Source organism: Syngnathus scovelli, chromosome 19, assembly GCF_024217435.2.
Source record: "Syngnathus scovelli strain Florida chromosome 19, RoL_Ssco_1.2, whole genome shotgun sequence".
Lineage (NCBI taxonomy): Eukaryota > Metazoa > Chordata > Actinopteri > Syngnathiformes > Syngnathidae > Syngnathus > Syngnathus scovelli.
In genome coordinates, this window is record NC_090865.1 from 12,501 (window position 1) to 36,338 (window position 23,838).

Consider the following 23,838-nt stretch of genomic DNA (forward strand, 5'->3'; position numbering starts at 1 on the left):
CCTTAGCACCAAACCACATTAGACCTTAGCACCAAACCACATTAGACCTTAGCACCTAACCACATTAGACCTTAGCACCTAACCACATTAGACCTTAGCACCAAACCACATTAGACCTTAGCACCAAACCACATTAGACCTTAGCACCAAACCACGTTAGACCTTAGCACCAAACCACGTTAGACCTTAGCACCAAACCACATTAGACCTTAGCACCAAACCACATTAGACCTTAGCACCAAACCACATTAAACCTTAGCACCAAACCACATTAGACCTTAGCACCAAACCACATTAGACCTTAGCACCAAACCACATTAGACCTTAGCACCTAACCACATTAGCCACTAGCACCTAGCTTCTAGCACCTAACCTCTAGCCTCTAGCACCTAGCTTCTAGCACCTAACCTCTAGCCTCTAGCACCTAGACCTTAGCACCTAGACCTTAGCACCTAGACCTTAGCACCTAGACCTTAGCACCTAGACCATAGCACCTAGACCTTAGCCTCTAGCACCTAGCCTCTAGCACCTAGCCTCTAGCACCTAGCCTCTAGCACCTAGCCTCTAGCACCTAGCCTAACGAACCAAAAATATGACATCACAAAAAACAGAGTATGACATCACAAATGCAAAACATCATCCCAAAAAAGACATCACATCACCCCACATGCTCTTTTAAAATAACTTGGCCAATGCGTTTGTCTATTTGATTTGCTGCAAATCCAAATTATACCTAAGGATGGTGACAAATCTTAATATTATACTTAATAGGACATATTAAAGACTCTTTTGAATAAGTTCATTAACTTAATTGTTAGTTAAATCATTTTAATTATGATTTTGTATAAATACCAGGTATAAACAGAAAATATACTACACAAAATGGGCAGTTTACTTGTTTGAAAAAGAGTGGGAAGTAAGACTTATTTCATTTATTTAAACGGAAAAAGTAAAACTTATTTATTTAATGGGAAAAATGGATATGGTGGAATTCCAAATTTCAAAAATGAATGAATGAAGTCATTTCAATTATGATTTTGGATAAATATTAAGTATGAACATAAACACGACTGCAAAAAATGGCCAGTTTACTTGTTTAAAAAGGACTAGGAAGAAAAGACTTATTTCATTTATTTAAATGGGAAGAAGAATTATTTAGTTTAATATATTTTTGTTCCCAGGCAAAATTGGATTTGCTGCAATTGCAAATTTCGACAAATTACGGTTCCAAATATTGACTTGAGACCTGATGGGACGTATTAATAGCTAATTTGATAGAAGTTGGTCATATGAGCAAGTGGAGTAACATGAGATCTATTCTCAATTACACAGCACACACAACTTTGGATCTTCTGAATGAATGAGTGAGTGGGTGAGTGAATGAATCTTATTTGTTCATTTAAATTATGACTGCATAAGTACTAGGTATAAACACACAAAATGGCCAGTTTACTTGTTTGAAATGGTGTGGGAAGAAGTAATCTATCCAATTTAAGACAAATGTAGTTACCTCTAACATTGTGTTACTTTATCTATTGTTGTCTGTGACTTCCAATGAATAAAAAGGAAGGAAGGACTCACCGGAGACGTCTTCGCCAACATCCAACCGTTGGACTTTTATCCTTCTTACAGTGGAAAACGTACAGCCGACCAACACCGTAGAACCTAAAGGAATGAAAGAAAACTTTAACATTTGGCCTCAAGCAACATTTGCAGATACAACACAATGTGACGTGCGGGCTTGGGGCTCGTTCGGGTTAAAGGTTGAGGGAGGGGCCCTCGTTTTAAACTACTTTTTTCAAAAGGAGTGGGAACAAGCAAGACTTAGTTAATTTATTTAATGGGAACATGTAAGACTATTTTTCTTCCCTGGCAAAATTGGATTTGCTGCTATTGCAAATTTCAAAAAAGTACGGTGCCAAATCTTGACTTGAGATCTGATAGGACGTATTAAACGCTTAGTTACATTGATAGGAGTTGGTAATAAGAGCGAGTGGACTAGCCGTGGTTGAATGGATGAATGAATGTTGAAAGTAATTTAAATTATGACTTTGTTTAAATACTAGGTATTAACAGAACATCTACTGCGCAAAATGGGCAGAGTTTAGTTGTTTGAGAAGGGGTGGCTTATTTAAGACTACGACTTATTTAATCTGTTTGTTCCCAGGCAAAACTGGATGTGATGCAATTCCAAAATTCACCACATGATGGTGCCAAATTTTGACTTGAGCCCTGATAGGACATATTAAACACTGGATTACTACTTTGGATCTTTTCTTATATTACTTTGCAACAACATACTCGGTAAGAGATTAGGCAGTATAATCACATATGTTAACTTAAGAGTGCCCACACTCAATTTACTTATGGTTATGTGTAACATTAATTACTGTTAGGCATCATTTGAGCAGTCTGATAATGTACCAAATCTTTGAATTGAAGAATTTGTGATTTAACAAATAGCTTATTATGTTCAGGGTAATCAGATTTGTATATAATTGTAATGGCCGTCTTTTGAAAACTATTCTGAATTACAACTTTGGATCTTTTCTCATATTACTTTGCAACAATATACACGGTGACAGATTAGGCAGTATAATCGCATATGTTAACTTGAGAGTGCCCACACTCAATTTACTTATGGTTATGTGTTAAATCAACTACTGTTAAACATGAAATAGGAGGTGTTTAACATAAATGGAGGAAGAAATGGGTACTCACCATTGTGGCGACTGGTCAATGATGCGAGCCTCCAACTGATTTGTATATTCATTCTTCTGACGGTGGAAAACGTACAGCCGACCAACACCGAGGAACCTAAAGGAATGAAAGAAAACTTTAACATTTGGCCTCAACCAACATTCGCAGATACAACACAATGTGACGTGCGGGGTTAGGGCTTGTTAGGGTTAAAGGTTGAGGGAGTGGCCCTCGTTTTAAACTACTTTTTTCAAAGGAGTGGGAATAAGCAAGACTTATTTAATTTATTAATGGCTTACTTATTTTGTTTCATCTATTTTTGTTCCCAGACAAAATAGGATTTGCTGCAATTGCAAATTTCAACAAAGCACGGTGCCAAATCTTGACTTGAGACCTGATAGGACGTATTAAACTCATTTAATGGGAAGAAGTAAAACGTATTTAGTTTATTTAATCTATTTTGTTCCCTGGCAAAATCGGGAAGGATTGGCAAGAAGTAAGACTTATTTAATCTGTTTGTTCCCAGGCAAAATTGGATGTGCTGCAATTCCAAATTTCACCTCATGATGGTGCCAAATCTTGACTTGAGCCCTGAGAGAACATTAAACACTGGATTACTACTTTGGATCTTTTCTTATATTACTTTGCAACAACATACTCGGTAAGAGATTAGGCAGTATAATCACATATGTTAACTAGAGAGTGCCCACACTCAATTTACTTATGGTTATGTGTTACATGAATTACTGTTAGGCATCATTTGAGCAGTCTGACCAAATCTTTAAGAAATTACTTGTTATGTTCAGGGTAATCAGATTTGTATATAATTCTAATGGTCGTCTTTTGAAAACTATTCTGAATTACAACTTTGGATTATTTCTTATATTACTTTGCAACAATATACTCAGTGACAGATTAGGCAGTATAATCACACATGTTAAATTGAGAGTGCCCACACACAATTTACCTATTGTTTATGTGTTAAATCAATTACTGTTAGACATGAAATAGGAGGTGTTTAACATAAATGGAGGAAGAAAGGGCTACTCACCATTGTAGCGCCTGGTCAATGATGCGAGCCTCCAACTGATGTGTATATTCATTCTTCTTACAGTGGAAAACATACAGCCAACAAACACCATGTAACCTAAAGGAATGAAATTAAACATTAACATTTACCCTCAAGACATTCAAAGATACAAGGCAACGCGACTACGTTTCAGCTAGGGTTAGTTACACATAGCTATTACACAGTGAACGCTAGCTACATCGACAACTTTAGTCAAACTACACAAAAGTAAATCTCTTTAACCACAATGAGTTGTATTTACCGTGTACGCTCTAGACGGCCCAGTTTCAAGCAGAAAATAAAGATATTTCTGTTGATAATCGTCGTGTTACTATCCGCTGTCTCGCTTACGGCCATTTCGCCCCCACGGATTTGAATCTTGGCGGGATTTTGCCTACTAACGTCATTTCCACGGCACATGACTTCGACGTAATACCCGCTTATCTAAAACGGCAAAGTTAAAAGTAGAGTTAAATAAAGTTTTATGTTTTAATCAACGCAATCATTTACAACCGTTGACCAGGGAGAATCGTCGAAATTCGGCGTCTGTGGCTGGCAGCAGACGCCGAGTTCGACGTCCCACTACACTCACTCGCTTTTCAGGGCAACAAAAGTAGTTCTTTTTAAAAACAATGAGTTGTATTTACCGTGTACACTCTAGACGGTCGAGTTGCAAGCAGAAAATAGAAATATTTCTCTTGTTCGTCGTCGTGTTACTATCCGCTGTGTCTCGTTCACCGCCATTGCCGGATTCCTACTTCCTGTTGAAAGCCACGCCCATTGATTTGAATTTTGGCGGAACTTCCGCCCATTGGCGTCATTTCCGCGTCACATGACTGCGACGTGGCAGACGTCATATAGCATCCGCCGTTTTGTTTAGTAGACTTACAGTTATGCGTTGACATAATGATGCACACTCAAAATACATTTAAATAAATTAAATAAGTCTTCTGCCCACTCCCTTTTTAATAAGTTAACTCTGCCCACGGATTTGAACTTCGGCGGAAGTTCCACCCATTTATGTCACGTGACTGCGATGTGAACAGACGTCATATAGCAACTTCTATTGCATTGACTAAACTTACAATATAATGCGTTGATGTAATAGCGCACTAATTAACTGGCATGTCTCTCACACATGATGATGCGGGTTCTTTTCTGTAGTATAATAATGGTTTTGAAGCGATGATGATTGAACTTTATTCATCCCACAGCGGGGAAAGCCCTTTCAAGTTGCCTTTCAAGATGGCATGTCTTCTTGGTGTTGGATTTTATCAAATAAATGTCCCCCATAAATGTGACGTATATTTTTTCAAGTACAAAACCTACCTCGATAGCGATCCGCTAAAAGCTGCTGCCTCCGCATCTCAACTCCAGACAAGCACAAGACATTGGATGGATGGATTTTTATCAATTTGTTTTTTTCTTTCTGCATTTCAACCATCACATAGAACACTTAAATTGGAAAGCATCAATACACAGACCAACTTTATACACAATGGTAACTATTATTTATTGTTTGAATAAGTCATTTGTTACCAATTCTACTTTATAGATAGTTCATTATGTTACTGAAGTAAACACAGAAGAATGAAGTGGTCATTTAAGGTCTTCATTAATGGCATCATGCTCCTGCTCAGGAAGTATCAACTTCTCACATCGACTTAGCTTGAAGGTTAAATGTTGAGCAATTTCATTGGGATCAGTGTAGAGCGAGGTAGGAACATTCTGAAAGACAGAAAATGAAAATCTGTTATAAACTTACCATTGTTTTACACTGTTTGGTGCATAGGCATGAGCAACAGTCAGGACCCAAAGGTGGAGTAGGCAGACTTTAACTGTTGTTGGCATCCACAGCATTGGGTGAATGCCGCCCACATCAACATACTGTAGGTCACAGGTCCTACTCGCACATACGTATAACATTTATAATAAATTTAACGCACAATAAAGCGCGCTGGATTATAAGGCGCACCCTCATTGAATTTTTTTTATTTTAGAAATGATTTCATATATAGGGCGCACCGGATTAAAAGGTGCATAAAATAGAAGCTATACTGCAACAAACTGAGGTTGACTAGGGTTGCGGTATGCATCCACTCGCCAATAACCAATGAGCCCTCTGCAAACAATCGCGTTTCTCAAACTATCTCCTGTAAAAGTGATCGGAACTGACTAAAGTTCGATCTGACACATTGGTACTGCTTACTTATGTTTCCCTTCCATTCTTGAAACATTAACGGAGCAGCCTATTTTGAAAGGATATAGCTCCATGCGTATCGCGGCTGTCATAGCATTAGCCTCCCGCAAACTCCCATGAGCCTCAGCTCGCAGACTCCCATGAGCCTCAGCAAAGTGTCATGGCGGCCCCCTGTAAACAATTAGGTTTCTCAAACTCTCTCCCATAAAAGTGATCGGAACTGACTAAAGACTGATTTAACACATTGGTGCTGCTTATTTATGATTCCGTTGGATATTGATCCATAAACGTACTCGGAAACATTAACGCAACAGCCTATTTTGAAATGAAATAGCCTTGCGGGTACAACAGCTATTCAGTGACGGCCCCTGACCACGGTTGCCGTAACGCTGGGAAGCGGTGCGACCTTGTAATTTACTACTCGTACTAAAATGTACTGAAACATTTTGGCAGAGCGCTGTGTACAACCAGTATGGATCAACAAATTCATCAATTGGTCCACATATAAGGCGCTCTGCATTATAAGGCGCACTGTGTTTTTTTTTTTTAGTAAACTTTACGTTTTTAAGTGCGCCTAATAGTGCGGTACTTCAAGAGACTGGGGGGGAGAGATGTGGCCCACAGGCCGCACGTTATCTGCTCAAGTCTGATGTGGAACGTGTTACATTACCACACAAAGCTTACCTTTAATTCTGATGTTACTTTCTGTTAGGGTTTTTCAGATTATCCTTATCGTATGATTATGTTGGAATGCAACCGGTAATAAATAACCTACCTTGTCCCATCCTCCACAAGGTCGTAAAACATCCCCTGATATGTTTTGACTAGAGCACAAGGGCTTCCTATTCAACCTACTCTTACCCCCACTCTGTTTCTCTTAATAAATATGCCCTTGCAGGAGGGAGCGTTTTTAGACTTCATTCCTTCAACGAGTGAACTCTCCACCTGCAGGTGTCTAAAAGAACTTGCTTGTCTACCGTGTGGTTCTTGCAAAATAAGTTGGAGTGGGCAAATCTCTAACACTTTCCCTTCATTTTATAAGAACAACATCACTGTACAAAGCTTACCTTTAATTCTGCTATGTTACTTTCCCTTGTGCAGAACTCTCGTAACATGTACTTCTGTCCAGCCTGGAAGCAAAAGAAACCTTCAATTGTCGATAAACCTTTCAATCGTAATAATGGTATAAAAGAAAAGAATAGACAAGAAAATCAACAGAATAAGTCAGCTGCGATAGGCTTGCAATAGCCACTGAAAAAGAAGCGAGTATACGCCGTATACTTGGTCAGCCGTATTCCTTGTAAATTTACCTCATGGTACAGCCGCGTGTCATTTAGTCTTATCAGCACACCGTCCACTCGCAGGAAAAAACGCAGCAATGTGAAGAAACTGGTGGGCATCACCCTCTGCGTACGCACAATGGTGGTGGCAATTTCAGAAAATAAAATGTCAAACACATCATTAATGCACCCAAAAGCCTGGCAGATATCGTGGTAGAAGAGCAAGTATCAAGACAGCACTAACAATTTTAACACTTATCGTTGAGACCCCGTGATCGTGCAGCTCATCCTCAAACAGTAGGACCTCATCAAAGAACACAATCTGTTCACGGGCCCTCAGCTTCTCCAAGTTGATTCTTTCTGTAGTCTCGGTCACCTTGAAATCAGTGTGAGAATTGCACACAAGTAGTTTGAACACGACATATAGACATCCTGTCAAAAAGTGATGGAGTGACTGACCGCAGCCCAACAACTCCACTTAAGCCGGTTGAACTCAAAGGCAAGCATGATGTTTTCGTTCCCATTTTGCCTCTTCCTGACCAAGGTTTCATGGGTTAACAATGTACCTTGTGTAAGGGTTACTTACCTGTGTGCACTTCCGTGTTCACAATTAGTCTTCTGCTTTGATCTTTGTAGGTTTTGTGTTATTTGGAGACATCACTTATTGAGAGGAGGTGCTTTGTTGTGTTCCGGAGACCCACCTCTAACTGCCTTTCTTCTCCTATTAGGGTGCCTCGGTAATCTGTGGTGAATGTCCAGTCATATGGTCTCACCACCTCTTGAGCGTGTTCAGAAGCAAGTCTGGAAGAAAACCAAAGCTATTTTACTCAGTTGTTTCTTGGTTGCCTGTCGTGTTCAACAAGTTTTGCTTTAGGTTTCAACGGCAAGAAACACACTTTCAGAAGTAGTCAAACGCGCATGCTTGTTTCCTTCTCTCCCCCTCTCTCGACTGTCTACAAATATAGACAGACTGTAGCGATATTTTTTCATGACAGTACATAGTGTAGGTAGTGTGTTACTACCTCTGTCATTTTCTAGAGTGAACCAACCCATCTCAGGGCCAATATAGACAAACAACCATTCGGACATATACACTCACACCTATTTGGCAATTTGAAGTACAAGGTTGTCATTATCTTGCCTGCTCTCCTGCCATTGTCGAGCACAAGCCACTTGTACAGCGTCGTCAGAGTTGTTGATTCTCTTCAGGGCGTCAATGGCATTGAATTCAATTCCAAAGCCACCGCTGTGTTGGATGCGCAGGATGTTGTCACCAAATAACATTTCTGGAAGGGCAGGCAAGTTCAACTCTTGGGCTAATCTGTAAAGAAAAACAGAAACATTGCCGTGAAGCAAGCGTCTTTATGACACAGGATACGGTTAACACCCGGCCACTAAATGTGAATAACTGCCAAATAGAAATACTGTAGAAACCAAGGGGGTTAGTAAGCCAAAATCTGCATCGCATCGTGTGTCTCGCTAAACACACTCAACAGCTAAAATAAAATCCGACATTTTAAAATCTAGCTTACAGAAATGATTTCAACACCAAGAGGGTTGCAAAATGATTCTGATGTCTTATATTCAAATGTTTTATATTCTTACCTTCCGTTTCTTTTAGGTTAGTACCATCTTAGTCGTTCATGTTTTAGAATGACTTGCTGCGTTTTGGCTTGTTTTTCCAGAGCATGATAAGAATATAGTTAAATTCATTCTTTGCTCAGGATAGAAACGCCGTTGATATTGAGCAGGATTGATTTGAATGCATAGACTAAGTCAAGGGCTTTTCGTTATAAAGTCTACACTGGAGTTAAATGACACAATAAATGAGAGTTGGGTCGAAAAAAGATAACGTCTCACCTTTCAATGTCTTTGGACTTCATGATATGGTTTTGGGCAGTTGTAACTTTCCAAGGACCAAAGGTAAAGTCCTTTTTGCTGCTCTTAAAACCATGGGAAATCATGTTATATCGTAGGCCAGCATCCGCTGCAGAAAAGATGGAAAGTCCACATTAACCGGCTAGAAGCATAGTTTAAGGATTAGAGTTTATTTCTTTACACTTAGAATGATGAGAACAAAAACCAATCCATCGGAATCAGCCATCGACTCGAACGCTTTGAGGTGCTAACTGGCTAAATGCTAGTGGACGAAATCCGCTTCACCACCTTCATCAAATGCAGCATACTAGCTGGCCCACTTTTTACGAGGCGGTACTTGTACATGCGCAAAAAAAAAAAAAAAAAAAAAAAAAAAAAGGTCATGTGAGAACTTGCCGGTCACAGCAAAATAACCACTGCGTTGTAAATAATAGTCCCGTCGTATTAATAGTCCCGTCGTAATCCAAATGGTGGGTACGCCGCGATGGCGCCAATACTTAGCACATACTTAATTTAAAATGAAGTTCTGTTAACGGCTTCCTAATGCAGGCGTGTCTTCTCTTTGGTTAAAGAATGTGCTTCATCTTACTGCAGGCACTGGAGAAGGATCATGATAACGAAGATGCTGCTGCTGCGTCTCTTCCTCCTTATTCTTCTTCGTCGTCTTCTTCGCCGTCTTCTTCTTTGTCGCCGTCTTCTTCGTCGTCTTTTTTTAAAGCTTTATTTGTACACTCAATGCAATAACAAAATAACGGAACAGAAACGAATACAACAGTTTGGAGTTAAATTTCCATTTTTTTGACACCCCCTGTTCCTTGATTGGAGGTTTTAAAATCAAGAAAATGAGGCTATGATCAGTTAAATGCAATTTTGCACAACTTACCACAAGGTGTGACATTAGGTAACAAAAACAAAGTTACACAATGAGTAATCACAGCTGTAAATAAATGCACCTTCTTATCTATCAAGAACAAGATGTTTTTGGTCCTAATGCTGCTTGATGACCACCAGGTTCTTCAGCATGTCAAATGAGTTTCCGTCAGGCTCCACTGAAATAATACCCTGCGTCGTACTGTGGACTTGAAGAAAGCCATTGCTATCTAGACCCACCACCTCAGCTTCTGGTCCATTCTCACTCCAAAGATGTACCAGACTTCCGCTGAAATGAAATTTAAAAAAAAAAAAACCAGGTGACTCCCTGTTTATATCTATCCCACCCTTCTGCCGTATTGAAGCGCAAGTGTTTGCGCGCGCGCACGCACGCATGGTTTTGGAGAAGCGTCATATTGTTTTGGCCGCTGTGTGCATGCCTGATATTGCTCAATGTGGTCCAAGGAATACTCAGGGAGTTGATATGAATGAAAAATAAAGGAACATTATGCTAGTAAACGCAATTTCTCATGCCAAAGTGTCAGCGGTGCTCACCTGTGAAGCCATCTTTTGTAGTAGACTGGCAAAATTGCTTCTGCACCATGGCGCTGAAAGCCCTCTATGAAGGCCTCTAGGCAGCTGACTGTCCGGGCAATAAGCTGTGCACAGTTAAGGGCTTGCAGCTTGCAGTTGTGCTCAATGTTGTATTGCTGGATTAGGTCGTTGATGCACACTGTTGGATTACTGTTGCTCACATTGAAGCCACAACCTGGAGAGTACATACATAACCACATGACAAAAATGACAACGTTTTGGCGTATCAGGTTCAGGAGTTAAAGACAATGACATCACATTTAAACCGGTTTTGATAGAAATATGCACGCTTTATTTACATATGTGGCCTTTTCCAAATGTTTCAGGTGTAAACTTGAAAGCAAATGCACACTGCTGCTGTAAAGAGATGAACGCAGCGGGTCGAGAGTTGCCTTGTAACTTCTTTATTCAAACTCTGGCCTTATCTGTATATAGGCGGCGAAGCGGACCTGAGCGATCGATCCTATTGGAAATTTGGAATGCTTTTAATCAGTCAAGAAATGTAGAAATTAAGGATGGAGGAAAAAAAAAAACCTCAAATTTGTCCATCTTCTATACAGTGAGCTCTCATTTATTGTTGGACTTACGTTCCAGAACCACCTGCGATAAATGAACCCGAACCGCAAAATAGCAATGTATTCATTTATACAATGGTATTGGGGCATAAAGCACGTTGTTTCTTCTTGGCCGCTAGGGGCATGGGTGTACTAAAGATGTATCTGAAGTGTACCTGTCAAGCGATGCATCAGGGCATATATTTCAACGCCTTCTCCCGCCACTCCTTCTCGGTTCGTCTAGCTGGCCATGAATTACTTTTTCCATTCATTTTGAATTAAAACCCGCAAAATAGTGATGCCGCAATTGGCAAAGTGCATGCAACGTGGCGAGGGATTACTGCGTCCGTCCGTCCGTCCGTCTTTTTTCTTTCCTGCAGCCATGTTTATTTGTAATACATACTTGAATTTTTGTGAGCGTTGCGATGAGGTAGTACACAGCTATTTTTAAACCTGTAAAAATCTTTCAAATGGCACCACATCTTTTTACAAAAACATGATTGGAGTGGAGTGAAGACCTTGAAGATACGTACTAAACACTGGAAGGCCACAAGGAGAGGGTTACCTATTAGTAGATGAAAAGTTGAACCCATGACAGTGGAAGTCACAAGAACACCTCCGAGCTTCAGCCGACGGCCGTAGTAGATGTCGTTGGGCCACTTCACCCGCAGGTCAATGTCCTGAGGAACATTGGAAAATATAATCGAAATATCACCATTTACCATGTGTTTTGAAATGATTAACGTTTGAATGATTGTGAAAATCTCAGAGACTGTTGCTTTTACTTTAAGACCACTAGAGTACTAGTACATACTACAGTCCATACGTGTTGATACAGCTGTGTTTTTTGATACCTCATATCCAGGAAGCGTGCGCACAGCTTCGATGACAGCGAGAGCAGCCAGGTGCTGCAGAAAGGAGATCCTCTTGCCAAGCCTGGAATTCAGCTTTATCTGGACACATAGCGTGAACATGGCACAACCAAGAGGGCTGAGCCAGGTATTTCTTCCCCGTCCTGCAGCGGTGGACACATGAATATGGATGAATAGGTTTTTTCTCCCCTCCCTTAATGTCATTCAGAAATGACTCCCCTTTCATTAACCTTTGAACTCATTCACTGTTATTGATGTCCAAGAAGATCCATTTCAGCTGGACTGACAGTGAATGAATTCTAATAATGTACTAGGTTGTGTTTTTGAAAGAAAGAAAGGGGGGGGGGGGGGGGGGGGGAAACACCTTCACAGTCACAGCTTGCATATACGCCGGGCATGCAGTGTATGCAGACTTACTATGCAGGAGCACTGACTGACCTTTGCCCTGACTTTGTTGAGCAGCTATGACTATCAAGCCAACATCTTCAGGTAAATGCAGATTAAGTCTAGAGAGAGACAAATAAGAAGATGTTAAAAAGTACAACATTGAAAGAAAGAAAGACAGAAAGAAAGCAAATAGTTTGTGATGATCATTAACTGTATATTGTTGAGCAGGTCTTAAAGGTCAAAATGAGGTGAAAGGAACCTCAAATGAGCAAAAATCGCACTGTATCATTACATACAACTTGAAAAGATGTGAAAAGAGATACAGCTCAACCTCCATTTTATGCGCTTCGGTTCTACGACATTTTCCAAGTGCCTTCCTGGGTTTTTTTTTTTTTCTTCATAGTCTATCAAAATAATCAGTCCATTTTCCTCGTACCTTATGAAAATAACCATACATGGTACAATGAATGCATCCACTGTGTTTGCTATAGCCAAGTGCTCAATAAATAGGACTATTTCTTATTGATATGACCTATCATGTCTTGTTGATGTGAGGTTGAGAAGTAGACAGAAGCAGATGAATTTCATACAGCCAGCCTCAGTATAGCAGCCACTCTACATGTCGTAAATCATAAACACAAAACATGTGTTACCCTTCAACCAGATCCATGGTGGATGAAACAACCTCCGCATACAGCAAAGTGTGCCCCAGCAGAACTGTTGTCAGGTTGTCACCATAGGTATCCAAACAGAAGTTGGCCCAGCTCTGTGACTCGGGCCCATCGGTGACGAGGGGAAGAGAGCAGTCGTGCGCAAAAGCGGCATCTTGTAGCGCACGACTGGATACTATCCTCAGGGAGGCCTTTGACGTCACCACCAGACCGTCTTGGTTTAAGTGCGTGGATAAACACTGAACAAATTTAGCTTTGGCCTCCTGTGTGAAAGACAGAGGATAAAAGAAGAAAGCATTTGTACTGACACTTTCAACAAAGGCTAGATGGAAAAACGGTTTGCACCCACACTAGTAAGTATCCAGGCGCTATCACCGCACAATGTTAAATGGAAGAGGAAAATGGCTTGCATTGTCAAAACAAACACATGACTGTGGTCCAGAATGTGCAAACACAAACTTCTGTGAGTGTGTTTCTAAAAGTCTTGAGAGCCTTACCTGAGAGGTGGCCAGAAGGTAAACTGGACTCGGTGCTGGGGGGTTTTGTGCTTGTTGGCAGTCGAGGCCAAGAGAAGTCAGGATTTCTGTCACGAGTTGATAATGCAGCGCAGTGTTTACCTTGAACCCATCCAAAACTTCAGTTGCCGGCTTTTGGAAGTCGCCAATGTTTTCCAGGTGGATCTGCCAACGGGAAATACATACCAAGGGTTCCAAAAATTCACAGACTGAGGTCAAAACATCTGAAATTATATCACTTCAAATTTGACATTGTGGAGATTGTCTCCCCTAACCCTAAATAATATGATGATTTGCAAAAGATCTCACCTGGCACAAGACAGCTTCCCCTCCATACACTCGGCGAGTTAGCCTGATGATAACCATATCGTTGCGATGCGTGCCATCTTTGATCTCGCCCCAGAGCTCCAATGTCCCTGGTCGCAGAACATCTCTGACAAAGACCTTCCCGCTGGCCAACACGCTCAGCTCGAGTTGTGTGCTGTCCTTTGGCGTGAAGCTCAGTCGGCGCACTTGCCTCGGTTGTTGCTCTCTATTCTCCAGAGAGATGCCTGCAGGGCACAGGGAGGAAGCGAGCCCCAGGACGCTCCCACCGTTGCTCAGGTAGTTCAGAAATCTTGTGTGAAGCTGGGGGGTGAGCACTTCTTCCTCTGCGAGCACCAAGAGCCTGGAATTCTCCATCCAAGGTTCACTCAGGACTTGATGTGGCTGAAGAGAATATATAGTGTACTTTTCCATGTCGAGACACTCGGTTAAAAGCCGACGAACTGCTCGGAAGCGCTCTTTGCTACCATTTGTGTAGACCAAAACATTCGGCGGCAGTTTGTGGTCGTATTCAAATTGGTGGCTTTTGCAAAAAGAACTTTTGGCATCTTTTTCACTGTCGGGAAAAGTGCCATCCTCACTATCCAGGCACAGCAAGTCATCTGGAGGCGTATTGGAAATGCTCTTTGAGGATGTGTATTTGACAGAGAGGATTGTGCTATTCTCCAGCTCAAGGCATTCGGGGCAGCTCGAGAGGTGGAGCGATTTCCTGTGGTTCTCCATGTGAAGATGACTTTGCTCAGAGACAGTACCTTGATCCTGACTGAAGCAACTTAGTCCTGACTCTCTTTGATTTTCTTTGTTCTTCTTTGCACAAGAGTAAGTAAGAAGTGGCTCACTTTGACAGAACTGGGGGTTTTGGAGGTAGGGTAACAAGCGGCAAGACAAAGGCTGACCATTGACACCCTGGTTGTTGTCGTCAAAGGGAACTGACTTTACATCCACTGGACATTGGATCAATTCACCAAGAATGGATTCGTGGAGGCTGATCACTGAGTAGATCAAGAAAACATATACAGTCATTCATAAAAATACATAAAACACACACACGTTCATGTAAGATAACAATGGTTAACCAACAACAGAGATACATACGGGCAATCTTTGATGGCACAAGTCCATTATCCAGTTGTAGGCGATCCTCGAAAAAAGCTGCAGCCAGTCGACCGAAATTGTCAACACTGGCCTGAGCCACTGTGCCGAGTGGCCGGCCGGGGCGGCAAGCCAAAGGTCGGCAAAAGTCAGACCACTTGGGCAACTGCAAAAGTTGAAGATCCTGTCACGAAAGCAGATGAATGAGGTGTTCAATCAACTTTTTCCAATTGGCAGGTCAGTGCATGGTGCCTTGACTGAACAAATACACACTGATGAAAAGCGTAGCACTTTTAGACATGTCATTTCTGGACGAAAATAAACCGCTGCGGCTTATCTATGGCTTTTTCATGATGTTTACTTACTTTTGAAACTTGGCGCAGTCATCTTAACAAGACAACGCGGGGGTACTGTATAAGCTCCTACTTTCCGAGTCAGTAATACATGCAATTTCGGTGATCATTCCGACAAGAAGCTGGACATTCAAACGGCGAATACGCCAATGATGACGCACGACGCACGGTGCGATGCTCTCAAGTAGTTGCGAGGAGGAGGAGGAGGAGGAGATGAAAACGTATACCGTTTGTTCATAATAATACCTTGAATTCAGCAACAACAAGTGACTCGTCTCCCAGCTGCAAAAGGACAGGCGAGCGCTGGCTTGAAGGAACCGAATTGGCTGGCAGGACAGATACAGAGGACGACGAAGAACAACGGCGGCGCCAAGTGCGGAAGAAGCGCAGGCTGCTCGTCAGCCTTGAGACGCTGTTGCCAATCAGCTCTGAACAACATTTGTGGAAACGCACCCACAAATACACGTAACACAAGGTTATCAACATCCTAAAACTGTCGCGGAAGGTGTCATTGCTGATTATTTATTGTTTGATTTATCTGAGCCACGAAGAAGTTGGTCTGAAGCAACAACTTGCGGGGCGCATGCGCGGCAGGTCGGCCATGATTGATGACGGACTACGGCAACAATACTAGGACTTAATAAGTGCGTTAGGGTTAGCCAGCATAAAAATGTAGTAGGTATTAAAATGAAAAGAGAAATGCAGTGCTGTGCTTCACCGGAGTCCTGTGGAAAAATATCGTCAACCATTAACAGCATCTGGAACATCACTTCAAACCGCTTGGGAAAAAAAATACAAACATTTTGAAGTAGCGAAATGATGATCTTTATTGTGATGATCAAAAATTGCAAAATACCAATGTTGGGAATGGAAGGTAGCTCCAAATCCAAGTAATACCTTGGTTAAAGTAACATCTACAGTAAACCCTGCCTCTTGAGATCTTCATATGTTTTTTTATTGACTACATTTCCGCTAGAGTCCTCATACTCCTCCTGAAAAACACAAATGTCAGCCATTAAGACATTTCTGCAATCTTGGTCAAGTATTGGAACGGCAAGATCATTCCTTTGTTTTTCTTATATGCTAAAAGACATCAGACCAAACGATCAAATGTGACCCACTGACATCCATCTATCTAAAATGTTTGCCATTCTTACCTCGGTGTCAGGTTGCCAGCGCTCTAAGGCCTTTTGGGACTTCAGTTTTGCCCACACTGGTGTTGATGAGGGGAGGGAAAGAAAGAAAGAAAGAAAGAAAGCAAGAAAGAAAGAAAGAAAGAAAGAAAGAAAGAAAGAAAGAAAGAAAGAAAAAGTTGTTAGAACAAACCTACTGACTAACCCTTACCCTACAATCCCAAAAAATTGCAGCTGGGTTCAAGATCAATACTAAAAGACTGTGTTGGGCCGCCTTCAATTCACTGGTGCTGCACGGAGCAGGACAATACTAACTTTGCCCAAAAATATCATGAACTCAACATGTTTGAAGTCAATTCTAAATATGTCATATTCAAAAGTCACTTGGATTGATCACTGATATCTTTAGACACTTTTTATTTCTAAATTGGAAAGAAAATTCATTTGTGAAATAAAATAATGCCTAAAAGCCTAGAAACCAACTTAAGGAGAATGCAGCTTAACTATTGCTCGTGGTGAGTGCGGTTGAGCAAAACCATGGAGCCAATTTCCAGGAGATGGCTGCGAGTACGACATGGAAGTAAGTCCGCATCAAAAGTAACCGTCGGCTCGGGCAATTGTTGCATTGTAAAGCCTGGGCTTACTTTTCAACAAAGATGTTACTTACAAGAAACCGCATCCTCAATCTGGGTGACATTGGCAAAGTGGGCAGTGTTGGGGATTCCGAGACAACGCATGCCATGGGCATGCCTCCATTCCTATCCAAAACACAAATACATATCAAACGTATTCTTGCCTCGGGGTGCCATTACCACGGTGAAACCAAATAAATGATTCATCGTCTCATCGTAGCTCCTATTACGCAAAAAAAAAAAAAAAGCTAGATTCCCATTAACGTCAGGTGTCAAGGATAGCAGTTTGTTCAACCATTATTCCGTAAAAATGGTTTAAAAAAATAAATAATAATAATTCCCCCCCAAAAAAATGATGCCACAAACATTTGAGTGAGGGTTATGAAAGTTGACAGACATCATTTGCTTTCATAGGCCAGATCAAATGATGAAGTGGGCTGGATCTGGCCCCTGGCCACCTTAACTTGAATTCTACATCTTAGGTCAAACGGTGTTGACTCGGCACCAGGATGGTTGAGGAGCAGCGACAGGTAACATGGGTCATGATGTTGCCAGCCAGACAGAGGTCAACATTCCCTTGAAGTACAACAAAAAGCCAAAGTAGGAATCTTTGCTTGAGCACAAATTACCGCAAAGTGTCTCTGAAAAGCTTTGGGTCCTCGGTAGGTGTAGTTTCCACAGATTTCACAGTTGTAGTTGATATTCAGTCCGTGGAGTTTATAGAGCCAGTATGGAATTGGCTGGAAAAAAAGTCAAAACAAAGGCAATGCTTGTGTGCTGACCATGATTAGGAGCTGGATCAATTCAGCTGCTCTGCATGTCATTCCAAACTATTTTTGAAAAATTCAAATGACAATTTCAAATTTGACAAATACAAAAATCGAACGTGCATCTTTTTAATGAACAATTGGGTAGTGATGGGAAAACGAATCCTCAAATTTGAGTCACGGCCCAGATGTTTTGGGTTTTTTTTCCTCCCAACTCCTCTCGATGGCACATTGGTCTGAAAGCGCACACTGACTTGCCATTTCTTAAACCATCAGAGGAGTAACCTAAAACAACAAAACTTAAACTGGTAGGTTTTCTTTTCCCATCACTACATAGAAAGATGGATGCTAATTAGACTGCATGAGCATTTTTATAGACGCCACTGCAAATTACTTTTCCAAAGCGTAAATACATCAACTATTCAAGCATCTGGCAGAAACAGGCCAATTATAAACCACTAAAGTTTCTTTTCTAACTGGCGTCAAAAACGATTGGCAATTTCTTTGGTCAAACCCATTTTGACATTCCCATTGTACAGTATAGGCGAGTAAGCTTTTCTACCTTGCCATCCCAACCCAGGGGCAGATTTTTAGGGTTGTAGATGATCTCGTTGTCTTCGTCTTCGCTTTCACTTTCGCTGATCTGCTCCTCTTCTTCTTCCTCACGTTCTTCTCCAGTTCTCGCTTGCTTCCTCTGCACATTCTCGTGAGTAAGCTGCCTCTGCTCCTACAAATTCAAATGAACATGACACACTTGTCGATGACTTATTCTCTTCAAAACATTTGCTAACGTTCTCATACTTACACCAAGGATCTCGACGTATTCGTAGAGTTGAGCCTCCAAAAAGGCAATTTCCTTGTTGCGTTCGGTGTCCCTGCAGGTAGGGTGAATGGAAATCAATGAGAGTAGTTAGAGCCACTTGCGGTGTGTACAATCTACACACACAAGTGCTGTGACAAATCGCTATTGGCGCCTCCCTCATGTATGGTTTCCAAACACATACTTCTTAGGACCTTTCACTTTGGGATTTTTGGCAAAAAGCGACGGATCCAGCAGGTCCAAAGATTTGCCTTTGGTGCTAAAGAGTCGCTGAGCTCTCTCTTCAAGAGTCCTGTCCAAAACACATGGGACCGGACACAGAATAAAGACACATTCAGCTGTTGCTCAACCATTTGAAATTGGGGTATAGTTGGCACCAATGTGTCGTTCGTTACGTGTTGAAGGCATTCTCACCCTCCACATTTCAGTCCCAAGGCCAGAAGAGCAGACTTTAATCTGTCCAGACCCAAGGAAGCCAACTCCTGTGTGACAGGAATAACATATATGTGGCAGTGAAATGACACATGCAATGCATCTGTCGTTTACCTCCCAAGACGAAAAAGCCGAGAGATCCAGGTGAGCGCCGGCGTGCGTCAAAGCACTACTTGTCTCTTTCTGTGATCAAAAAAGCTCATTCAAACAACGAGTCACACTCAGACAAGCAAGCTTCAAGCAAACCTACAGGCCACCCTGGAAATGTGCCCGTCTCCCACTTTTTCTCAAAGTCTGACAGCACTTTGTCGTAGAGGTCATTTTGGTCGAGTAGAGGTTTGACCCGATCTGTGTAGTCCTGCAGGTACTCCAGCAGCATCTCCAAATACCTGCAAGAAATTCAAAAGCGTGGTCCACGTGTTGCATGCACACTGATATCCGCCTTCGAGTCCTGACATTTCCTTTTGTATCATTACTTTTTGTATTCTGCATTCTTTCTGTCTTTGGAGATGTCAAAGAGCTGGTCAAACGATGACAGGTAAGTGATGTACTCGACTTTCTGTCGAAAGAAATCATACACACGTACCGGCGTGAGTTTGCTTCATCGAGTCAGATGAATTTTGCAAAATAAAAGAACCTCGGCTGCTTTCAGGTTGATGTACTTCAGGTAGCAATCGTGCAGGTCAAGGTAGCGGCCGTATCCTTCTTCATCCGTGAATTCCACTAGGTCTGCAACAATGGATTTGCACGCACGTTAAGATCTACAAACGCATGCGTTGGAAAAAAAGACTGGACACCCGTGAGCTAACTCCCGTTCGACTTTTATAAAGGTTAGGATGCAGTGCGGTGGAAAATATTGACACTTACTCTGAGCCTCATCACTCGGGTTGTCTCTGGCTTTCATCAGCTCTTCGAATTCTGCAGACATTGGAATGGAAATCTACAAGCATAGCAATCAAATCAATCAATCAATCATTGGGGGGTGAAAGCATTCCATTACATCAATCATCTACAATTATGGATCGCTTACTTCATTCGGGTGCTTCCTGTGAAACTCCTTTATCTGTTTAAGTCTGTCGTAGAACTCTGCAAATTCATTGGGCCCCGAGATGGCAGCGAGCTCATCCCTCCTCATTCTGTCAACATAGAGGGCGGGCATGAATGCTGAACACTTCAAGAAAAATGCATTGACATTTTACCATAAAATGACAACAACAAAAAAGAAGTCATCATTTATAAATCTGGGAAAACAAATGTACCCATCTTTGTCTTCATACGAGTCTCTGAGATTGGCACTCACTTCCATATAGCGCTACAAAAAAGAAAGGAGAGTCAGCGTACATGAAAGATGAAAAAATATGGCAGCCTTGGCAACATTGGGGTGCTGGCACATTGGAATCGAAGTTGTTGTTGTTTTGACGAAAATAAAGTGCATCAGATTAAAAGCTATTTTGACAAATGAAATGGCAAATCCATCTTGGAAAGGAAGTACGTTGTGGCTGATGTATGGCTTCATTCATGACTAGGGATGGGACAAGACACAAATCACGGAAGGCAAGTCGTCTCATGAGCTCGAGTCCACGAGACCGCGACGGGATTTGAGCTAATTGCTCAAGATCAATTTGACGGTTTTCAACAAATGATCGAAAAGTAGTCAAGTTCAATCATTGCGTGCGCTAGCTCTCCCGCGGCCAGGGTGTAGATACAGAATTTGTCGGGGATGAGTATATTGCAACAAGACCGATCATGGCAAAATGGCCATTCAAAATCAAATGAATAAGTTCAAAAACAACAACTTACGTCCAACATGGCTCTTGTCCTATGATCCGAATTGATCTGTTCCCGCAACTGTTGACACAGCAGCGTTCAAATAAACAATCATACTATTTATTTTAACAATGTCCCGAGTGCATACTGTAGCTATAGAATCATGCTAACTGTAGCACAATGTGGGAACACCTCACCGTCGATTTCTTGTGCAACACTTCTTTTGTTTTAGCATCCATTAGCCTCTCCTTTTCTTCATGATAGCGACGTTGCTGCTCCAAAATTGTCTCCATGTTTCATACAATAGCGTAATACGCACTTAGCACAGGCAAATGGTTAAAGATTTCGCACAAGGCAAGGTACTTCCATAAAACGCGGTATGGAACACTTCGGGCCGACCGTTCTTGTTCCTGATGGAGTTTAAAGGAGGTTCACAAAACATCCATCCGGTGCAATATCGCCATCTACTGGACTGGCGTTTTGTACAAAGAGCCCGGCCATTTAGAGGCGGAATCAGAACGTTACGTTAAAAGAATACACTACAGTTTGAATTAGGAATAACGACCTAATATTGCCGATGTGACTTATGCGCGCCGTATTTGCGTCGGCACTTTCCAGGTACCACTTGTGCATTTTGCTCGTGTGAATGCGTTTTGACCAAGTGCGTAATGCAAATTACGCGGGCGTTCGCCATCCAAGATGGCCCTAACCTTTTGCGCACGCGCACCTCAGATCGCGCAGTCGTCACAGATCGCGTCTTGACACCGTCTTCAAATTGCATGCTGGGTAATTGTGCGTCCTCTTTCCGGCTGGCCCACCATCGCGTTAGCTAGGTATTGTGCTATTCCCCTAATCATCATCTATGTCCATCGCATGTTGTACGTGTGCATCCTTTTACTAGGTGTTAGGCGTTGTGTGCACGTTAGAATTGTGAACAGGTGCTGCTGATTATTTGATGACGAAGACTTTGTTTTCTTGTCTTAAAAGTCACATTTGTTGATGCTAATGGCTTAGGCATATGAGTAAGCGGCGCTACAGTCATTCAAACATTCCTCCTTGTACGTTGCTCTGAGAATGTCAAAAACAGTTTGATTTGGTCATGTTACTTTTAATTGCTGCCCACGTACAGCATGGCGCGGCGCGTTGGTTGGTCAGTCACAAGAGTGAGTGTCCGTCGAGGGTTAGGGTTAGTTCATAGGCAGGAAGGTAGAATGACTGTCATTACGAAAGCAAGACGCATGAGGCGATCAAGTCTTGATTTCAGTCCTTTTCTTGTTGTTGGCAGATAAAACAACATGGGGGCATATCGCTATATGCAGGAGTTGTGGCGCAAGAAGCAGTCAGATGTGATGCGCTTCTTGCTTCGTGTGCGCTGCTGGCAGTATCGGCAATTGTCAAACCTTCATCGTGCTCCCAGACCTACCAGACCTGATAAAGCCCGGAGGCTGGGCTACAAGGCCAAACAAGGTAAATATTTGGGACCTTGCCATCAAGTATAAACTGTCGTTTGGGAAGGGAATCGATTTGTGGTGGCGAGCCTGCTACTATTTCCGTTCGATTTGCTCACTCTGCGCTCTCAAAATGATTGATCGTTATTTGAATCTGAACACTGATTCGGTTAAAGAAAGTGTGTCCGTGGCAATTTGAACTGGCTTATGATTTCTACAATGAAACGCTTTGCATTTTGTTTGAACAAACAGGTTACGTCATCTACCGTATCCGTGTGCGCCGTGGTGGTCGTAAACGCCCCGTGCCCAAAGGTGCCACTTATGGAAAGCCAGTGCACCACGGTGTTAACCAGATCAAGTTTGCCCGCAGTTTGCAGTCCACTGCCGAGGTACGTATACATATGTAGAGCTACGTATATACACGTATACATTTTGCATTGAACTATGACGAGCGCTGAGGCGGGCGGTCGGTCGGTCCTGCTGTATTTGTAGAGTCTAATAAAGTGTTGACTTTTTGTTGTTGCAGGGCCGCGCCGGCCGTCATTGCGGCGCTCTGAGAGTGCTGAACTCTTACTGGGTGGGTGAGGACTCCACCTACAAGTTCTTTGAGGTGATTTTGATAGACCCCTTCCATAAGACGATCAGGCGCAACCCAGAAACCCAATGGATCACAAAGGCTGTGCACAAGCATAGAGAGATGCGCGGCCTAACCTCTGCAGGAAAGAAGAGCCGTGGGCTGGGCAAGGGTCATAAATTCCACCAGACCATTGGAGGTTCCCGCCGGGCAGCCTGGAAGAGGCGCAACACCTTGCAGCTGCACCGTTACCGTTAGAGAGCTCGTGTTTCGGAATCTCTAAAACAAATAAAGAACCTTCATTTGCCAGCGTGCTCCCTTGTGCTCCTTCCACAGATGTGAGGGCAGCCATCTCTTTTTTTCACTGGGTTTGGGTTAGAAGCAAAATTGTAGCACATCTAACTTGACTTCTGCTTGGTCTGCTCTGATCAACTTTTTTCCACATTTTGATTGGCATTTTTTGAAACCAAGTACAAAATACATTGCAGCCACTTGTGATAAGATTAGGCAGTAGGACATATCTTTTCACAATTTAGATACATTTTAGACGTACATCTCAAATTTGATCTGGGCAACCTTGAAAGGGGACACTAAAGTGGGCTGAACATTGGCGCTCATAAAAGGCCTGCGTCGGCATTAAAAATTCGGATGTGATTTGAGGGCTTTTGGGGGCATGAGATTTATGACAAACCGGGCCACTTACTTTGGAGCTTGCTTCCCGTTTTTCCATCTCAGCTCGTCTACGTCACCGGGGGCAGGCAAGTCGTGCGTATCGTTTTCATTCTCACGCGGCACGGCCAGCCCTGGGAACCGACCACACAATGATCCCTCCCAGTCACCAATGCACAGATTTCCAGCTTCCATCAGTGGAGCTGATCATCACTACTCTCCCCTGCCTGCACTGAT

At 42.3% G+C, this 23,838-nt stretch overlaps 4 protein-coding genes and 2 long non-coding RNA genes across 10 annotated transcripts; 1 reads left to right on the plus strand and 5 right to left on the minus strand.

Annotated features, from left to right (window-relative positions):
* Positions 1–216: 216 nt before the first annotated feature.
* LOC125987007 (uncharacterized) lies at positions 217–4,540 on the minus strand. Of its 2 annotated transcripts, none has more exons than XR_007487847.2 (4): positions 4,417–4,540; positions 3,752–3,847; positions 2,722–2,817; positions 217–1,665 (listed from the first exon to the last, which is right to left on the minus strand). It is a non-coding gene; the product is annotated as an uncharacterized lncRNA (long non-coding RNA). The 2 variants fall into 2 exon arrangements; XR_007487846.2 differs by lacking the exon at positions 4,417–4,540 and adding an exon at positions 4,032–4,280.
* A 717-nt stretch (positions 4,541–5,257) lies between these two features.
* On the minus strand, positions 5,258–9,872 carry tiprl (TIP41, TOR signaling pathway regulator-like (S. cerevisiae)). Of its 3 annotated transcripts, none has more exons than XM_049750448.2 (8): positions 9,717–9,872; positions 9,110–9,236; positions 8,391–8,570; positions 7,951–8,050; positions 7,494–7,625; positions 7,280–7,375; positions 7,037–7,099; positions 5,258–5,497 (listed from the first exon to the last, which is right to left on the minus strand). In XM_049750448.2, exons 2-8 carry the CDS (start codon positions 9,211–9,213, stop codon positions 5,369–5,371), a joined length of 804 nt encoding a protein of 267 aa, XP_049606405.1. In that variant the 5' UTR covers positions 9,214–9,236; positions 9,717–9,872; the 3' UTR covers positions 5,258–5,368. The 3 variants fall into 3 exon arrangements, with proteins under 3 accessions (XP_049606405.1, XP_049606406.1, XP_049606407.1); XM_049750449.2 differs by having other exon boundaries at positions 9,636–9,790; XM_049750450.2 differs by lacking the exon at positions 9,717–9,872 and adding an exon at positions 9,309–9,474.
* Positions 9,873–9,902: 30 nt separating this feature from the next.
* hlcs (holocarboxylase synthetase (biotin-(proprionyl-CoA-carboxylase (ATP-hydrolysing)) ligase)) lies at positions 9,903–15,980 on the minus strand. Of its 2 annotated transcripts, none has more exons than XM_049750421.2 (10): positions 15,606–15,980; positions 15,010–15,172; positions 13,900–14,906; positions 13,573–13,755; positions 13,058–13,338; positions 12,456–12,523; positions 12,000–12,160; positions 11,711–11,825; positions 10,553–10,766; positions 9,903–10,286 (listed from the first exon to the last, which is right to left on the minus strand). In XM_049750421.2, exons 1-10 carry the CDS (start codon positions 15,843–15,845, stop codon positions 10,115–10,117), a joined length of 2,604 nt encoding a protein of 867 aa, XP_049606378.1. In that variant the 5' UTR covers positions 15,846–15,980; the 3' UTR covers positions 9,903–10,114. The 2 variants fall into 2 exon arrangements, with proteins under 2 accessions (XP_049606378.1, XP_049606377.1); XM_049750420.2 differs by having other exon boundaries at positions 15,010–15,190.
* Positions 10,861–11,704, minus strand: LOC125986668 (uncharacterized). The gene is made up of 2 exons (XR_007487737.1): positions 11,126–11,704; positions 10,861–11,054 (listed from the first exon to the last, which is right to left on the minus strand). It is a non-coding gene; the product is annotated as an uncharacterized lncRNA (long non-coding RNA).
* Positions 15,981–16,160: 180 nt separating the features above from the next.
* On the minus strand, positions 16,161–21,347 carry sf3a3 (splicing factor 3a, subunit 3). The gene is made up of 17 exons (XM_049750440.2): positions 21,108–21,347; positions 20,944–20,991; positions 20,403–20,455; positions 20,174–20,279; positions 20,011–20,083; positions 19,781–19,872; positions 19,620–19,702; positions 19,394–19,532; positions 19,258–19,326; positions 19,126–19,193; positions 18,896–19,003; positions 18,697–18,766; positions 18,454–18,618; positions 17,754–17,864; positions 17,160–17,250; positions 16,517–16,572; positions 16,161–16,351 (listed from the first exon to the last, which is right to left on the minus strand). Exons 1-17 carry the CDS (start codon positions 21,201–21,203, stop codon positions 16,274–16,276), a joined length of 1,506 nt encoding a protein of 501 aa, XP_049606397.1. The 5' UTR covers positions 21,204–21,347; the 3' UTR covers positions 16,161–16,273.
* A 244-nt stretch (positions 21,348–21,591) lies between these two features.
* rpl15 (ribosomal protein L15) lies at positions 21,592–23,239 on the plus strand. Its single transcript, XM_049750452.1, has 4 exons — positions 21,592–21,743; positions 22,196–22,377; positions 22,611–22,747; positions 22,885–23,239. The coding sequence occupies exons 2-4, from the start codon at positions 22,206–22,208 to the stop codon at positions 23,188–23,190; spliced, it is 615 nt and encodes a 204-aa protein (XP_049606409.1). The 5' UTR covers positions 21,592–21,743; positions 22,196–22,205; the 3' UTR covers positions 23,191–23,239.
* Positions 23,240–23,838: the final 599 nt, after the last annotated feature.